This window comes from Emydura macquarii, unplaced genomic scaffold (genome assembly GCF_026122565.2).
Source record: "Emydura macquarii macquarii isolate MOO-44397 ecotype Brisbane River unplaced genomic scaffold, CSIRO-AGI_Emac_v2 contig_3406, whole genome shotgun sequence".
NCBI lineage: Eukaryota > Metazoa > Chordata > Testudines > Chelidae > Emydura > Emydura macquarii.
Genome location: NW_027133543.1, coordinates 22,350 through 36,797, shown reverse-complemented (window position 1 = coordinate 36,797; position 14,448 = coordinate 22,350). Strand labels below are relative to the sequence as shown.

Here is a 14,448-nt window from a genome sequence, read left to right as displayed (position 1 = left end):
TCCTGGGAACAACAGTAGAGCCAGGAAAGCCAGGACTCATGGAAAAGGCAATCAAATTTAAATTCACAGGCATGTTTGTAAATACAGAACATTTTCCTGGACATGGCAGTATACAAAGCTGAGACAGAATCCCAGTAATTTAATTACGGTTCTGTCTGAAGTATATGATTTGGATTTCAGAAATCAAGGGAAAAGGGGTGTGTGGAATGCCCTACATTAGCCGGGAATTTCTCAGAAGAGTGTCTCCAGTGCACTAGCCTGGCCCACAGAACAATTCAAAGCAGTGTTGTTTTGTTCTGATGTTACCAAGTTCCATAAAAAACCCTCGTTCATTCTGAAATCCGTTTCTTTGTACTCAATCTTGTACATAATTCATCTTTCCTCAATATTGCACCATTAGACACTGCCCTCTAGAGTTAAGTTAGTGTCAGTGACTAGTGGGGAAATGAAGGGGTATTTTTAAGTTGTTGAATCACAAGTGATTTTCTCATAGTCAATAACTTTTACAGAAAAGAGAAGCACAGTCAAGTAGGGTGGAAACTCTTGATAACTCAGTACAATTCATGGATGTGACTCTACCCCAATATTTTTAGTCGTGTGCTTCTTCTTGCATGAATATTTTTGTTGCATTTGCTTTCTGACCACCTTGTTTGTACACTTATAACCTACAATTTTTAATAACGACTTTTACAATTAGAGACTTCTGTCAAATACACTACATAATGCAGAAATCACATGAACATTCATAACAGTCCTTTAAACATAATATAAAGAAAACAATGATGTGAAACTCCATTCCAGGATCTGTGTTAACAGATGGGGAGGTCACAGACATTTTATTGCTAGAGAGGTGTCATCTTAGCCACACGCATTAAAGAGATACTCAGTCACTGGATGAAGTAAGAGGTTTCCTAAAGAGTTTATTTAACTAGCTTCAATCTTCATTTCATAAAGCAAGGTAGTACAAGTACTCATATGAGGCATAACCCTGGAGATCACAGACAGAAACATTTATACGAATCGTAGGCAGAGAGCCTGGAAGAAAGCGTACTTAGATTTCAAACATTCGGATACACAGAGATACTAGAAGAGTTTGGTAAGATGGCTTGTTCAAATATTTGACGAGTGTTCTCTCTCCCCCTTCCTTTTAGAGATTTTCTTATGATTTTGTTGTTGGTGGTTTTTCCCTCTAATATAAAACACAAAAACCAAACACATTCTAAACAAAGCATAACACTTTCAGCAACCTTACATGTTCAGATGATTCTCACCAAAAGCTGGCTGGTCTGCCTCCACGCAGGCCCTCCCCCTGTGATCAACACTTCAGTTGTTTGGTGCTGTTTGCAGATGGCGATGGAAGGGAGAAAGAACAGCAAAATGTTTCCCCTTTTTAATGTATTCCTTCCCACTTCTCAAATACCTTGCACCCCCTTTCAGGGTCAGGGGACAAACAGTGTCCGTGCATGGTTCCCTCCATGACCTGAGTCACTGTGATCCTCTGTGGATTCGTTTGTTGATGTTTGGGCCAGTCCTTTGTTCTTGGAATGTTTAGCTGGATTCTTCTATGCAATTCCTAAGGAGATGTGAATTACTCTTGAGCTCTGTAGAGTTATGCCTAGATCTGTCTCAAGCCATGACACACATATGTGGGAATATTACACAGCGAAGCCTCCTAACCATACACATGACACTGCAATAAACATACTACTATAACACTAATGTTCAGTATGACATGAGCATTCCAAAAACATCTTACATGGCATACTGTGCATTAGACAATAGCCAATTACACCAGAAGGGTGTACATGGGGTGTAGTGTGTTACAATGAGCCCTTTCCTTTCTATTGTGGGACCGTACTCCCTCTGTCCGACGGGGTTAGATGACTGCGATGCAGATGACTGGGCTCTGCTCATTTACACCATTCAGGGACACCTCTGCAAACTATAACATGCACCCACCAATTAGGCAGATCATTGTGCAGAGAACGTCACACCAGTGCTCCAGAATCGGCCCTGACTGTCGACAAGTTTCTGAGTGCAGTTCACGGTGCTGCTTTTCACCTGTAAAACTGCTCCTGGTCTGGTAGTTGGTTCTTTGAGGGTCCATCTGCACAGCTCATGGCAATGAGACCCTGCAACTGGGGCAACAGACTCAGGCTCAGGGGGCGCAAACTATTGCACTAAAAGGAGCTGTGTAGACATTCGGCCTCGGACCCATCCCTATCCCTCTGAGTCAGAGCCCAAACCACAACATCCACACAGATGTTCTGAATTTCTAGTGGCTCCATTTCAGTTTTGGTCAAGGGGGGGGAGGGATTTGAATCTGGGCCTTCCCACAACCCACATGAGTACTATAATCAATGACCTAAAGATTATGCTGGGTGATGAGAAACAGGTCCACCACCTTCTCCCTCTGACCCTTTTTATGAATGGCCAAAACTATTTTGTCAAATTTGCAAATAGTTTCGGATCAGCTGAACCTGCTTTTTCCATCAAATGAACAATCTGTCTCAAAAATTTCACCTAGCTTTGATGAACCTGGTTCATTCTCCAGAGAGGACTAAATGGACTTAAAACACAGAGAAGACGTTGCTTAAGAGTTGTTCCAGTTACTCTCATAAGACAATGGAAATAAATTCAATGTAAGGTGTAACTATTCCTAGATTTTAAGGCCAGAGGAGACCACTGTGATTATGTAATCTCATCTTCTGTATTGCACAGTCCCTAGAAACTCAACCAGCAATTTCAACATCAAACCCAGTCTTCTTGCTGAACCAGGAACACGCACAGCTGAGTACAACAGGAGCACAAGAAGGAGAAGAGTTTCTTCACTTTAAGTTCTAGGTCATGACCCTGTGCTCCTATCCTGTGGCTGGGAAAAGGAAGGAGGGACTTGTGGGTAAGACAGGGCACCAGGATTTAGGCAACAGACAAAAAATTACAAACTCTGTCAAAGACTCCCTGGGTGACCTGGGACCTTGACCTGCAGAGCAGTGCACAAACCACAGGACCAGTCTCCCAGCTGTTCAGGCTAGATTCTCACTGTCCCAGAGCTTCCCCCTGCAGTGTGGAGACTGGGGATAGCAAGAAGCCAGTTACAGGCATTTGGTTCTCTGGAGCTGGGTGATAAACTGACCCTTCACTTGACGAATATCCTGATTATCCTCACACGAATTGCTTGTATTTTCATGCTGTACACAAGTGGGTTCATCAGGGGCGGGACAAGCATATAGACATTGCCCAGGACAATCTGAAATATCGGAGAAGGGTTCTTCACGAATCTATATATCACAGATAAGGCAATATGTGGTGTGTAGAAGAGAATGACGACGCAGACGTGGGAGACACAAGTATTCAGAACCTTGAGGTGCTTCACATGGCATGCAATGCTGAGCACTGATTTAAAGATCATCACATAGGATAGGAGGATGAGCAGCAAGTCCAACCCCCGTGAAGAGACTGATAAAAAGAAACCATAGATGATGTTGACTCTGATATCTGAACAAGCCATCGTCATGACATCCTGGTGCAGGCAGTAGGAATTCGAGAGGATGCTGTCCTTACAGTATTGGTACTGTTTCAGGAGAATGGGGAGTGGGAATATTACGACCACCCCTCTTAGCAGAGACACCAGTCCCATTTTAGCTAGTCTCGGAGGGGTTAAGATGGAAGCATATCTCAGCGGGTTACAGATTGCCACAAAGCGGTCAAAGGCCATGCACAAGAGCACAGAAGATTGAGTTAATGTAATCGAGTGGATGAAGAACAGCTGGGCAAAACAGGCATCGTGGCTGATCTCCCTAGAGTGAAACAAGTATATGCCCATTGTCGTCGGCATGGTGGATAACGATAAGCCAAGGTCTGTAACAGCCAACATGGAAAGGAAAATGTACATGGGCTCATGGAGGGTTGGATCTGTTTTTATAATGAACAGAATGAATGAATTTCCTAATATAGAAATAATGTACATTAAGCAGAAGGGGATGGAAATCCAGACATGGACGTCTTCCAGCCCAGGTATTCCAGTGAGAAGGAACACTGCAGACTGGAATTTGGTCTCATTGACAGCTGACATGATATACTGTGTGGGTCCAAGTAGTTTTGAACTTTACTTCCTGAAAGGAAAAGTAACAGGAGACTAGATAATATTGAAAGAGACATTATTCTGCTCTCAATGTATCTCTAGAATCATCCGGAAGGTCAAGGAAGGACAACAAAAACATACTCTTGGATTTGCACATGATGATTACCTGTTCTGTTCATTCCCTCTGAAGCATCTGGCATTGTACCTGTCATTTGACAGGATATAGGGCTTCATGGGCCATTGATCTGACCCTGTGTGGCCGTTCCTATATTCTCACATACACCACCGATAGGGAATGCCAGACTAGATCAGACCTGTAGTGCATTTAGCCCCTTTTCCTGTGGCTAGAAATAGAATTTTCAGAGGAAGGTAGAAGAAGCCATACAATAGCCAGCTGTGAGATAACCTGCTCCCAAGGGAAATTCCTCCTAACACAGACATATTTTATGGTGTAAATCAGGAAGGTTTATGACCCTTTCAAACTATTTGAAAACCCCCTCATTACTGTAAGTGGATTTTCTGGTCACCAGATCAACCTCCAGTCCCTCTTTGAATCCTACTAAACTCTTGGTCCCATTGATATCTTGTGACCGTATGTTCCACAGCCTGCTTGTGTGCTGTGTGATTTTACAATTGTGATCTTGCAAGCTCATGGTGAATACAGTCATTTCATTTATCTGTCCTGCACTGATGCTATTTATAAATGTGTTTCATTGCCTCATTATATTTTATTTGTTTTCTCTATTCCCGAGAGCCCAAATTATATCTCTTTATACTACCTCTTTGCAATACACAGGAAAAATTCTAAGGGCCAGGTTCTGACTTCAGAAACTTTCACTAAAATAGCATCATTCCAGATTTACATGTGTACATTCGATGAGAATCGGGCTCTATTAACTTTCAATTACAAATATTCTCAGTGATATATTGTACCCCAAATAATCCCCCCAAAACAAGCTGAATGATTTGCCCTGGCCAGTGTTGACTGGATCCAGACATTTCAAACATCCTAAAGCTTCTCTTTATCCTCACAGGACCCACATCCTCTCCTCATACGAGGGGTCTGTAGATCTTTGGCAAGTTCCAGGCTAACACAGTGAGTTACTTCAGCTGGGTGGGGGAGGGATTGGAGCCCAAATGGTGAGTAGTGCAAACACCAGTGTGACAGGGTGCTGAGCAAGACCTGCTTAGTCTGCCCTCTGTCATGCCAGCTCCAGTTTAGGGAGGTGAATTGGAGATGGCTGGAGAGAAAATTGCGCCTAGTTAGACAACCAGACAGCTGCCTGCCCACTTATCCTTGGGGCTGCATTAAGTGCTGAGAGAAGGGAAGCCAGGGGAGGGAGGCAGGAGGTGGAAGTAGAGCGATAGCTTCTCCCTCGTCGGTTCATAAACTAGAAGGCAAGCTTGGTACGGTGAGAAGGTGGTGGGAGCATGACCTGTAAAGAAAACTGCACCAGTGGTTCCTGAACTGAGGGTCTCCCTCTTACTTTGTGAACACAGCAGAAGCAGAAGCAGGTCAGGCACTTGAACAACCTGCTACAACTGGTTTTGCACTAATATCCAGTTGAGAGTGCAAGTTACTTCAGACATGCTCATGTAACCAGTGATGGTTGTAAGTTACATACAACCACTATATGAACGCCTTGACTGCACCTCATCGCTACTCTTTGCTGAAACACAAACCAGCGGTTCTCGTTTCATGTCTTCTTGGAATGTCTCGCGCAAGTGTATCAAAACTATTGTGTGCATAATTCTGAATATAAGAGTTACAAGCAGCTTCTGGTCTCTTAAGAGGAGACAAAATCATACAACTGCTCACTGAACAAAGAGTTAAGAGAACAAACCCATCACAAACAGAAACTGGAATACCTCTGAAAAAATTTTTAAAGCAAAAGCCATTAAGTAGTAAAGTTACCCCTGCTGCAACACCTCTGCTGCTCGCTTTCGATAGACATGCATGTAATGAACATTTGTTTTGTAGTAACTGTAGTACGATGAAAAATTTTCCATAACATTTCTAGAACCATACTTTAGCACACACATGTGAACCCATTCTTTCCCCTCGGATCATTTTTTAGGGATGATTTCTCAGGTTAGAGGGGGACCTAACACATAACTTGTGTCATCGTGATTTCTTGAGAACTTGAAAAGAATGTAGACTGTCGGCCCTCATTCAATCGCCTGTCAGCAAACTAAAGTCTGTGGAATCCTTTGCTGCTGCTACCTTCTCTATCCCTGGGTTCATAGCTGACTGGTTCTCTGCTAGTTCTGTGATGTCAAGCTGCAGCCTTTATCCGGAGTGGTGCAGACTTTGGGATCAGCATATACAATATTTATTCCCTGGTCTACCACTTTCTAGTACACTGGTTTTCAACCCTTTTTTATATCTGGACCCCTACAAAATTTCAAAGGCAGGTGCAAATAACCATATTGTACATTGTACAGACCCCCAGGCTCTGGTCTAGTATGTTGTACAACCACCGAGAACAACCACTGCTCTAGTACATTGTAACGCAGCACCCATTACTCAGCTATGATGAGGGTTTGCGGGAAGAGAGTTTCAAAGTGAAATGCATGAGTATTCATAGAAATCCAACTTCATGTCACAGATGAAAGTCATCTATTGCTCTCTCTCTCTCTGACTGTCTATCTACTGAATTATATAGTCCGAGTTTAATAGCAGGCTGCTGGAAAACAAAGAGGAAGGGAAGCAATAGCTCAAGAAAAGCCATCTCTCACTGCAGAGAGATTAAGAGAGAGCACCTGAGCTTCACGCTGAGACCATCCTATTTCCAGGCTCCAGCCAAGTTACACAGCTTCTTTCACCAGTGCTAGGAGTCAGTTCAATGATTGGGCAGCTGGTGCTTTAGACTCACACACATATTGGGGAATTCAGAAGATGCTTATTCTGCCTGAGTCCCAAAGGAGTGGGGGTGCTTAAGATAAGAGTCAGGTACAGACTGTTGTTTTAAAACCCTTTTGTTCACCCATGTGACACTTTTTTCCTACTGTTCAGATTAAAAGATAATTGGGTTCAATAAGACTGGCTGATCACCACAGCTCACAGACTCCCAAAGGGAAGAAAGGAAGAAAGGGAAGAAAGTTGCAGAACAAGTTTTACCTGCTGGACAAGCCCAGTTGACCCACCATCTGCTGTAGCCCAGGGTCCAGCCTGATGGTGGAAGAATGATGGGATTCCCCCACAGGAGAGGGAAAGGGACGAGGCTGACATCTGGCACCAGGAGACCAGAGACGGGGCAGGGATGCAGGATGCCCTGTAACTGTGAGGGGTTTCGACAGGACAGAAATTCCCATAAGGAAATTAACTTAAAGTAGTTTGGGAAATACTAATATTCCAGGGGTCTTCTCAGTTCCAGAGCACTGCACCTCTGCAAATGGAACCAATAGAGAAATCCTGACTTGGGGAATCGGGATTTTCACATTCCAAGATCGCTTTGAATCTGGGGATTCTGTGTACCTGAATGATCCCCCATAGACTATGGGCACATGTAATAGGGTCCCCCAGCTACCTAGTGCTGCCTGCTCTCCAACCCCTGTAACTGAGTCACACCCACAGCACAGCAGAGTCAGCTGCCGCTGCACAGAACATCTGCCCATCTCAGCAGCTGGCAGCCTTTACCCTTCCCTTGACATTTGAGAGATTTAAAGACACAGAAACCTGCAAACGTACCCAATGCCTGTGAGAAGGGGAGCAGCTGCCAACAGAGATCTGCACCCTAGCGGAGAAGGAGTCGGCAGAGAGCTTGCACCGGCAGCAGGCAGTGTCTGCTCAGACAAGCTGCAACTGTCCTTATGAAGCATGTTTGCCCATTTCCTTGGGGGCCACTTGGCCACCTGGGACCTTCAGCTGATTGGTTCAGTGTGTGCCAGCTTTAACCCCGTCATGGCTAATGGCAAACTGCTGGAAGCCCAATCACAGGGGATGCTCAGTGATGCCACCAAACTGGACAGCAACACAAGCCCTGCCGCAGGCTCTATTCCTCCAATCCAGGCTGTCAGGCTGTCAGAGGAGTCACAGGGCTTCCTTAAGGGTGGACAAATGGTACTGATGATGATGTTACAGTGCAGTAAATTTGACTAATAATATTTCTGTAGGATCTGATTTCTTCCCAGCAGCCCCCTTTCCTGGATTACTAACCCAGGGTGCAGGCTGCGGGAGAAAGATTCCACATAGTTTCTACCTGGAAATTTCCCTCAGATTGTTCTAGTAAGACAGGTCCCTTCCCTTCTCCCTGGGATATAAGTGGGGCGACCCCCAATCTATGGATCCCCAAAGCTATGCACAGTTCTCAGTGATCCCCTGATAGCCAGGCCCTGCCATGCACAATCTCTGTGCCTCCACAACTGCTCTAGGACCTTCTGCTGCTCCCTGGGAGCACAGGTCCATCGGTGATGTGCTATCTGGCCTGTCACAGTAGCCACTGCCCACGGGATCTGCTGAAGGGGCCGTTGTAGAGGATGGACAGGGGAGGTCTGAGAAGGGAAGGTTGATTAGAGTAACTGGTGAACAACAAAACCCCAGTCACAGACTGTGGGGGAGGTTTAGACATTTCCATACCCAGAGTGCAGCCAGAGACTCAGGCAGTGCCACCTTCATTCCTCTTACGAAGAAAAGGTAGACAAAATGGGTCCACTTTCTCTTGGGGATACAGGCTGCTGCAGCTGGGCATCAAATCAAAGAATCTTAGACGATCAGATTAGGAAGGGACCGCAGGAGGTCTTCTGTTCTAAACCCCTGTTCAGTCCAGGACCAGCCCCAACTAACTCATCCCAGCCAGGCTTTTGTCAAGCCAGGCCTTAAAAAACTCTAAGGATGGAGATTCCACCACTTCCCTACGTAACCCATTCCAGTGCTTCACCAGTCTTCCAGGGAAAAAGTTTTTCCTAATATCCAACCTAGACCTCCCCAGTGCAACTTGAGACCATTGCTCCTTCTTCTACCATCTGCCACCACTTACAACAGCCTGGCTCCATCCTCCCAGGAAGCCCACTTCAGGTAGTTGAAGGACACTATCAAATTCCCTTTCACACTTCTCTTCTGCAGTCTAAAGAAGCCCAGTTTCCTCAGCTTCTCCTCATAAATCATGTGCACATCTACCACTCCCCCCCAGCTTGGTGTCATCAGCAAACTTCCTGAGGGTGTGATTCACTCCATCCTCCAGATCATTATGAATGTTGAAGAAAACCTTGCCCAGGACTGGCCCCCAAGGCTCTCCGCTTGTTACCGGCTGTTAAAAAGACACTGAACTGTTGATCACTACCCGTTGAGCCTGGTGATCTAATCAGCTTTCTATCGATCTAAGAGTCCTTTCTTCCAACATATATTTCTTTAACTTGCTGTCAAGAATACTGTGGGAGATTATATCAATGCTTTGCCAATGTCAAGGTATATCCATTGCTTGCCTCACATCCGCAGAAGTATTCATCTCATCATAGAAGGCAATCAGGTTGGACGGGTGTAACTTGCCCTTCTGTAAGAGTCTATTAGCCCCTCACTGAAACTTAGCAGGTCTTTTTGGCTGACATCTCTTCAGGAAGCAGGGTCCTGAAACAGACACAGCCCCCAGGGTCAGTGCAGAGAATCCAACTCAGGTCAGACTGATTGACAGGGCAGGCAGGCCAATAAGGGAGCCAGGAGGACAGGGGGTTCTCCTCCGTGTGAGCTGATTTGTGAGCTCCATGTGACCAGATTTTGAGACCAAGCTGAGGCATTACAATGAGCCAGAGATGAACAGAGAGAAGTCTTATTGTTGTCTAAGGCAGTAATAGACCAACAGAGAGCAGAAGCTAAGAAACCTCCTATCATTTATGTCTCACGGGAGCAGAGGTTGTAGAATTCAGCGGCTCTCGACTAGACCAGGAAACATTACAATAGAGGAATGGATCAAGTCTGCGAAGGCAGCTATGCTGTACTATGAGTACCTAAAGGAGATCGTGTGGACTTCATTGAGGAACACCTTAAGGGCCAGGCCAAGGCCACAGTAAAGTTCATGGCACAGGCAGACAAAGAAGAAGTGGAAATAGTGTTTGAACTCCTCCTAGAAGTATTTGGAGAGAAGGTACTTATTGGAACCCAACTAAAGGAGTTCTTTGAGAGAAAACAGGAGCCCGCATATGATCTCCAGGATAAAATGAGCAAGGTGGAGCAGCAAGACCCTCGACAAGTCCCCGACCCAGCTATGGTTCTGAAAGAGCAGTTAGTGCTGGGGCTCCGAGATGACTCCCTCCGCCGGGAAATGAAAAGGAGGTTTAAGGAAGAGCCTGGTAAGAAGTTCCATGAACTAACGCTGGCTGCTATTACATGGTCTGAAGAAGAGGAAGTTCTGGTGGAAGAGACAGCCAAGTCTGACACCTGTACACGAAGTGCGGGCCTAGTGAATGCAACTACTGGGGAAAAGGCCCTGCCCCAAACACAGTTAACACTAGAAAGTTTAAGTGAAGCATTCCAGAAACTGACAATCCAGCAGGGGGAGATGCTGAAAGTGATGACCGAGGTGATGAAAGGAAAGAGCCCCGCTAGCAAACCAAGGCATTCCAAGGCCTCAGGGCCCCGAAGATCAACATAGTAGCTGGGAATGTTCACTGAGAAAGAGACTGGGGCCCCAGGAGACTGAAACCCAAGGGGTACCAGGAGCAAGTAACTCACTGCCAGGGGAAGGCCAGGTGGGGACAGAAGGGTTTCTACGGCTGTCCCTAGGAAAAGGGCAGCGTGCCAGCAGTCAGGAGGAAGACCCTGATGATGCTAGTGTGTTCAATGACTTCTGTGGTCGGGCATTTGGAGAATTCTTGACAGTGGAATTAACCATAGCAGGTGTGAGGACCCGCTGCTTGATAGACAGTGTCTCCGAAGTCACCTCTATTTCCAAATCCTACTTCCAAAGCTACCTAGAGGAGAGAGATCTGACCATGCACAATACCCAATTTGTACAGTTGACGGCAGCTAATGGACTAACCATCCCTATTGTGGGGTGCCTTGAAGCTGACATAAGGTACATGGGTTGACTGATTCCTGGGAATGTATCTTTATCCTCTAGGACACAGCTTCAGAAAGATTTTAATGGAGGACAGGGTCCTGGGAATTCTCGGGATGAATATTATCAGAGAGCTGAAAGAATTACTAATGATAGGGGAAGCGACCCGGGAGATGAACCGTCATGGGCAACCTAAAAAATATTCTACATTGAAGTGGAGTGGAGAGACAGGGCTGTTTCCCAGGTCCCACGGGACAATTCGGCTATGTTAAGGTGGCAGGGAGACAGACGGTGGTTATACCTCCCTGGGGTGAGAAGATTATTGATGGATGCGGCTGGGTACCAAGTGATTGTTGAGCCAACACTTGGGGCCAGTCTCCCTAATGGGCTCTTGGCTGCAAATGTACTTGCTAATGCCAGCAATGGAAAAATGCCAGTCAGGCTGTTAAACTCAAGTGAGAAGACCATAAAATTGTGTCCCCGGACCAGAGTGGCAGAGGTACACTGACCTGAAGGAATGGTCCCCCCAGTGAGGGTGGCTTTAGAAGAAGACGGGGATGAGCAGCAGGTGACAAAAGTAGAAAAGAGAGCACTGTGCATATCACCACAGGTGGCACCCGTTGGGGAGGTACCCATTCCAGTTCAAATGGACCTCCAGAACTTAACCCTTACACAAGCTAGTCATTTGCGGGCACTACTGGAGAAACATCAAGATGTCTTTTCCAGAAATGAGCGAGACTTTGGCTACACCACCAGGGTGACACATCAAATACACACTGGAGATGCTGTCCCGATAAAGCAGAGACACCAGAGGATCTCCCCACGAGTGTTCCAGGAGGTAAAAAGACATATGCAAGACCTAGTGGCCCAAGGTGTCCTTAAAGAAAGTCACAGCCCCTGACCCTCACCTGCAGTGATCGTAATAAAAAAGGATGGTACGGTGTGATTCTGCTGTGACTACAGGAAACTGAATGAGGTGACGTGCAAGGATGCCTAGCTGCTACCCTGTGTGGAAGTGTCCCTGGTTGAAGGAACACGGGTTGAAGCTGAAGCCAAGCAAGTCTTGCTTCCTACATGAAAAAGTCAAATTATTTTTGGCCATGTGATTTCAAAGGATGGAATCCAGGTAGATGAGGAGAAGACCAAGGTGCTGGAAAATTGGCCAGTCCCCAAGAAAACCAAGCAAGTGCGGCAGTCTCTTGGCTTCATGAGCTATTACAGACAATTTGTTCCAAAGTCTGCGTGCATTGCTGCCCCCCCATATGGGCTAGTGGGCCAACCAGCTCAGAGGAAAGGAAAAGACCAATGCTTTGTATGGGATGATGCCTGTCAAGCAGCTTCTGATGAGTTAAGACACTGGCTAATGTCACCATCTGTACTCGTATACCCCGACTTTAGCATGTCATTATGGTGACAACTGATGGAATCCTGCCAGGCCTGGGAGCAGTGTTCAGCCAGAGACAAGAGCGGGCTGAACGTGTGATCGCATATACAAGCCGAGGGCTGAGAAATTCAGAAAGAACCGACAAAAACTACAGTGCATTTAAATTAGAATTGCTGGCCTTGAAATGGGTTGTCACCAAAATATTTAAGGATTATTTAGTGTAATCTAAGTTCACGGTGATCTCAGACCACAATCCACTCTGATACCTTGCAACAACTAACTTAGGTGCAGTTGAACACCAGTGGGTAGCCCAACTTGCTGAATTCATTTTTGAAGTACAGTATAAACCTGGAAAGCAGAATGTCAGTGCAGACACTTTGTCTAGATTATTCCTAGAGAAGGAAACAAAAGAAGGCAAATATCTGGAGAAAGATTTCCTTGTCATTGCTGCAGACGCTGTGCAGACCTGTCTGTGGATGAAGTGCCGGTACAGGATGCAGTACTAAACCTGGTAAAAGGGGATAGCATGATATTCTCAGGGTATTCATGGGAGGAGATTCAAACTCTGCAATGGAAAGGTGACGTAGGACCTGTTTTAGCAGCAGTCAGGAACCGAACAAAACCAGACCAAGCATTTAGGGTCAGACACCCCCAGTCTAAGAAGCTGGCCAGACAGTGGGAATAACTTTGATTACACCGCGGAGTGCTGGTCCGGCTGACCTACCATCCCCAAGATGGTGAAGAAGTGTGGAAGTTAGTGGTGCCTTTGTCACTATGCCAGCAAGTTTACGAAGCCAGGCATGATCATGGGGGGCATTCTGGAGACAGGAGCACTCTTGAGGTGATGAGGAGGAATTACTACTGGCCCACGATGAGTAGCAGCGTGCCATCGTGGATCCGTCAGTGCAAACGGTGTGCCCTAGCCAAGGATGTGTTTCATCCCACCCGAGACCGTTGACTTGTACTAATGTGACTGCCCCAATGGAGGTCTTAGCCATGGACTACACACGACCAGAGAGATCTTCAGAGGGGTATGAGAACGTATTGGTTCTCACGGACATATTTACCCGATTCACTGTCACAGTTCCAGCTAAAAACCAGACAGCGTGCAAAAAAGGCTGAAGCCCTCATAAAACACTGGTTTGTGTACTATGGTTGTCCAGCACAGGTACATTCGGGCCAGGGAAGGAATTTTGAAATCGAGGTGACATCAGAATTGTGCAATCTCTACAGTATAGCCAAAAGCCGAACAACAGCCTATCACCCACAAGGAAACGTTCAGTGTGAAAGATTTAACCGTATGATACATGACATGGTAAAAACACTCCCGCCTGAAAAGAAGTGAGCCTGACAGGAACATCTTCCTGAGCTGGCATTGGCTTATAACACCCACGTTCATTCGTCAACGGGTTCTGCTTTTTATCTCATGTTCGGGAGAGATCCCAGGTTGCCATTAGATATTCTGGGCAGAGAGGGCCCTGAGGAGGATGAGGTGACTAATTTGGATCACTGGGTCAAAGGTCACCATGACAGACTGAAGACTGCCTGTGAAGTTGCTCCCGGTACAGCTAAAGACACAGCCCAAAGTAGGAAAAGGACGTATGATCGCATACGTCCACTGGGGCTCTCATCTGGCCTGGCGACCATGTACTGTTTCGTAACCATAGACACCGGTGGCGCAATAAAGTATGGGACAAGTGGGAGTCGAATCCATACGTTGTAGTTGCTCACAACAACCCCGAGTTGCCAGTTTACACTATCCGGCCTGAACGGGGAGGCCCTGAAAGAGTAGTACATAGGGATCAGCTAAAACATTGCTCCCTTAGTCTGATCAAGGACCATAGGAGACATAGGCCAGCATGCCCTGAGGAGAATGAAACCCATGGGGGAATGGTTCTAGTCCCACAAACTGAATACCGAGGGAAACAGAGTGGGGTAACCCCAAATCATAATGAAAATGGCCAGATCCTGGAAACTGACCTACTGTT

General features: G+C 46.1%; 1 protein-coding gene across 1 annotated transcript; it reads right to left on the bottom strand.

Annotated features, from left to right (window-relative positions):
• Positions 1 to 3,139: 3,139 nt before the first annotated feature.
• Positions 3,140 to 4,075, bottom strand: LOC137144222 (olfactory receptor 51G2-like). Its single transcript, XM_067534435.1, has one exon. The coding sequence runs from the start codon at positions 4,073 to 4,075 to the stop codon at positions 3,140 to 3,142; it is 936 nt and encodes a 311-aa protein (XP_067390536.1).
• Between the last annotated feature and the right edge of the window lie 10,373 nt (positions 4,076 to 14,448).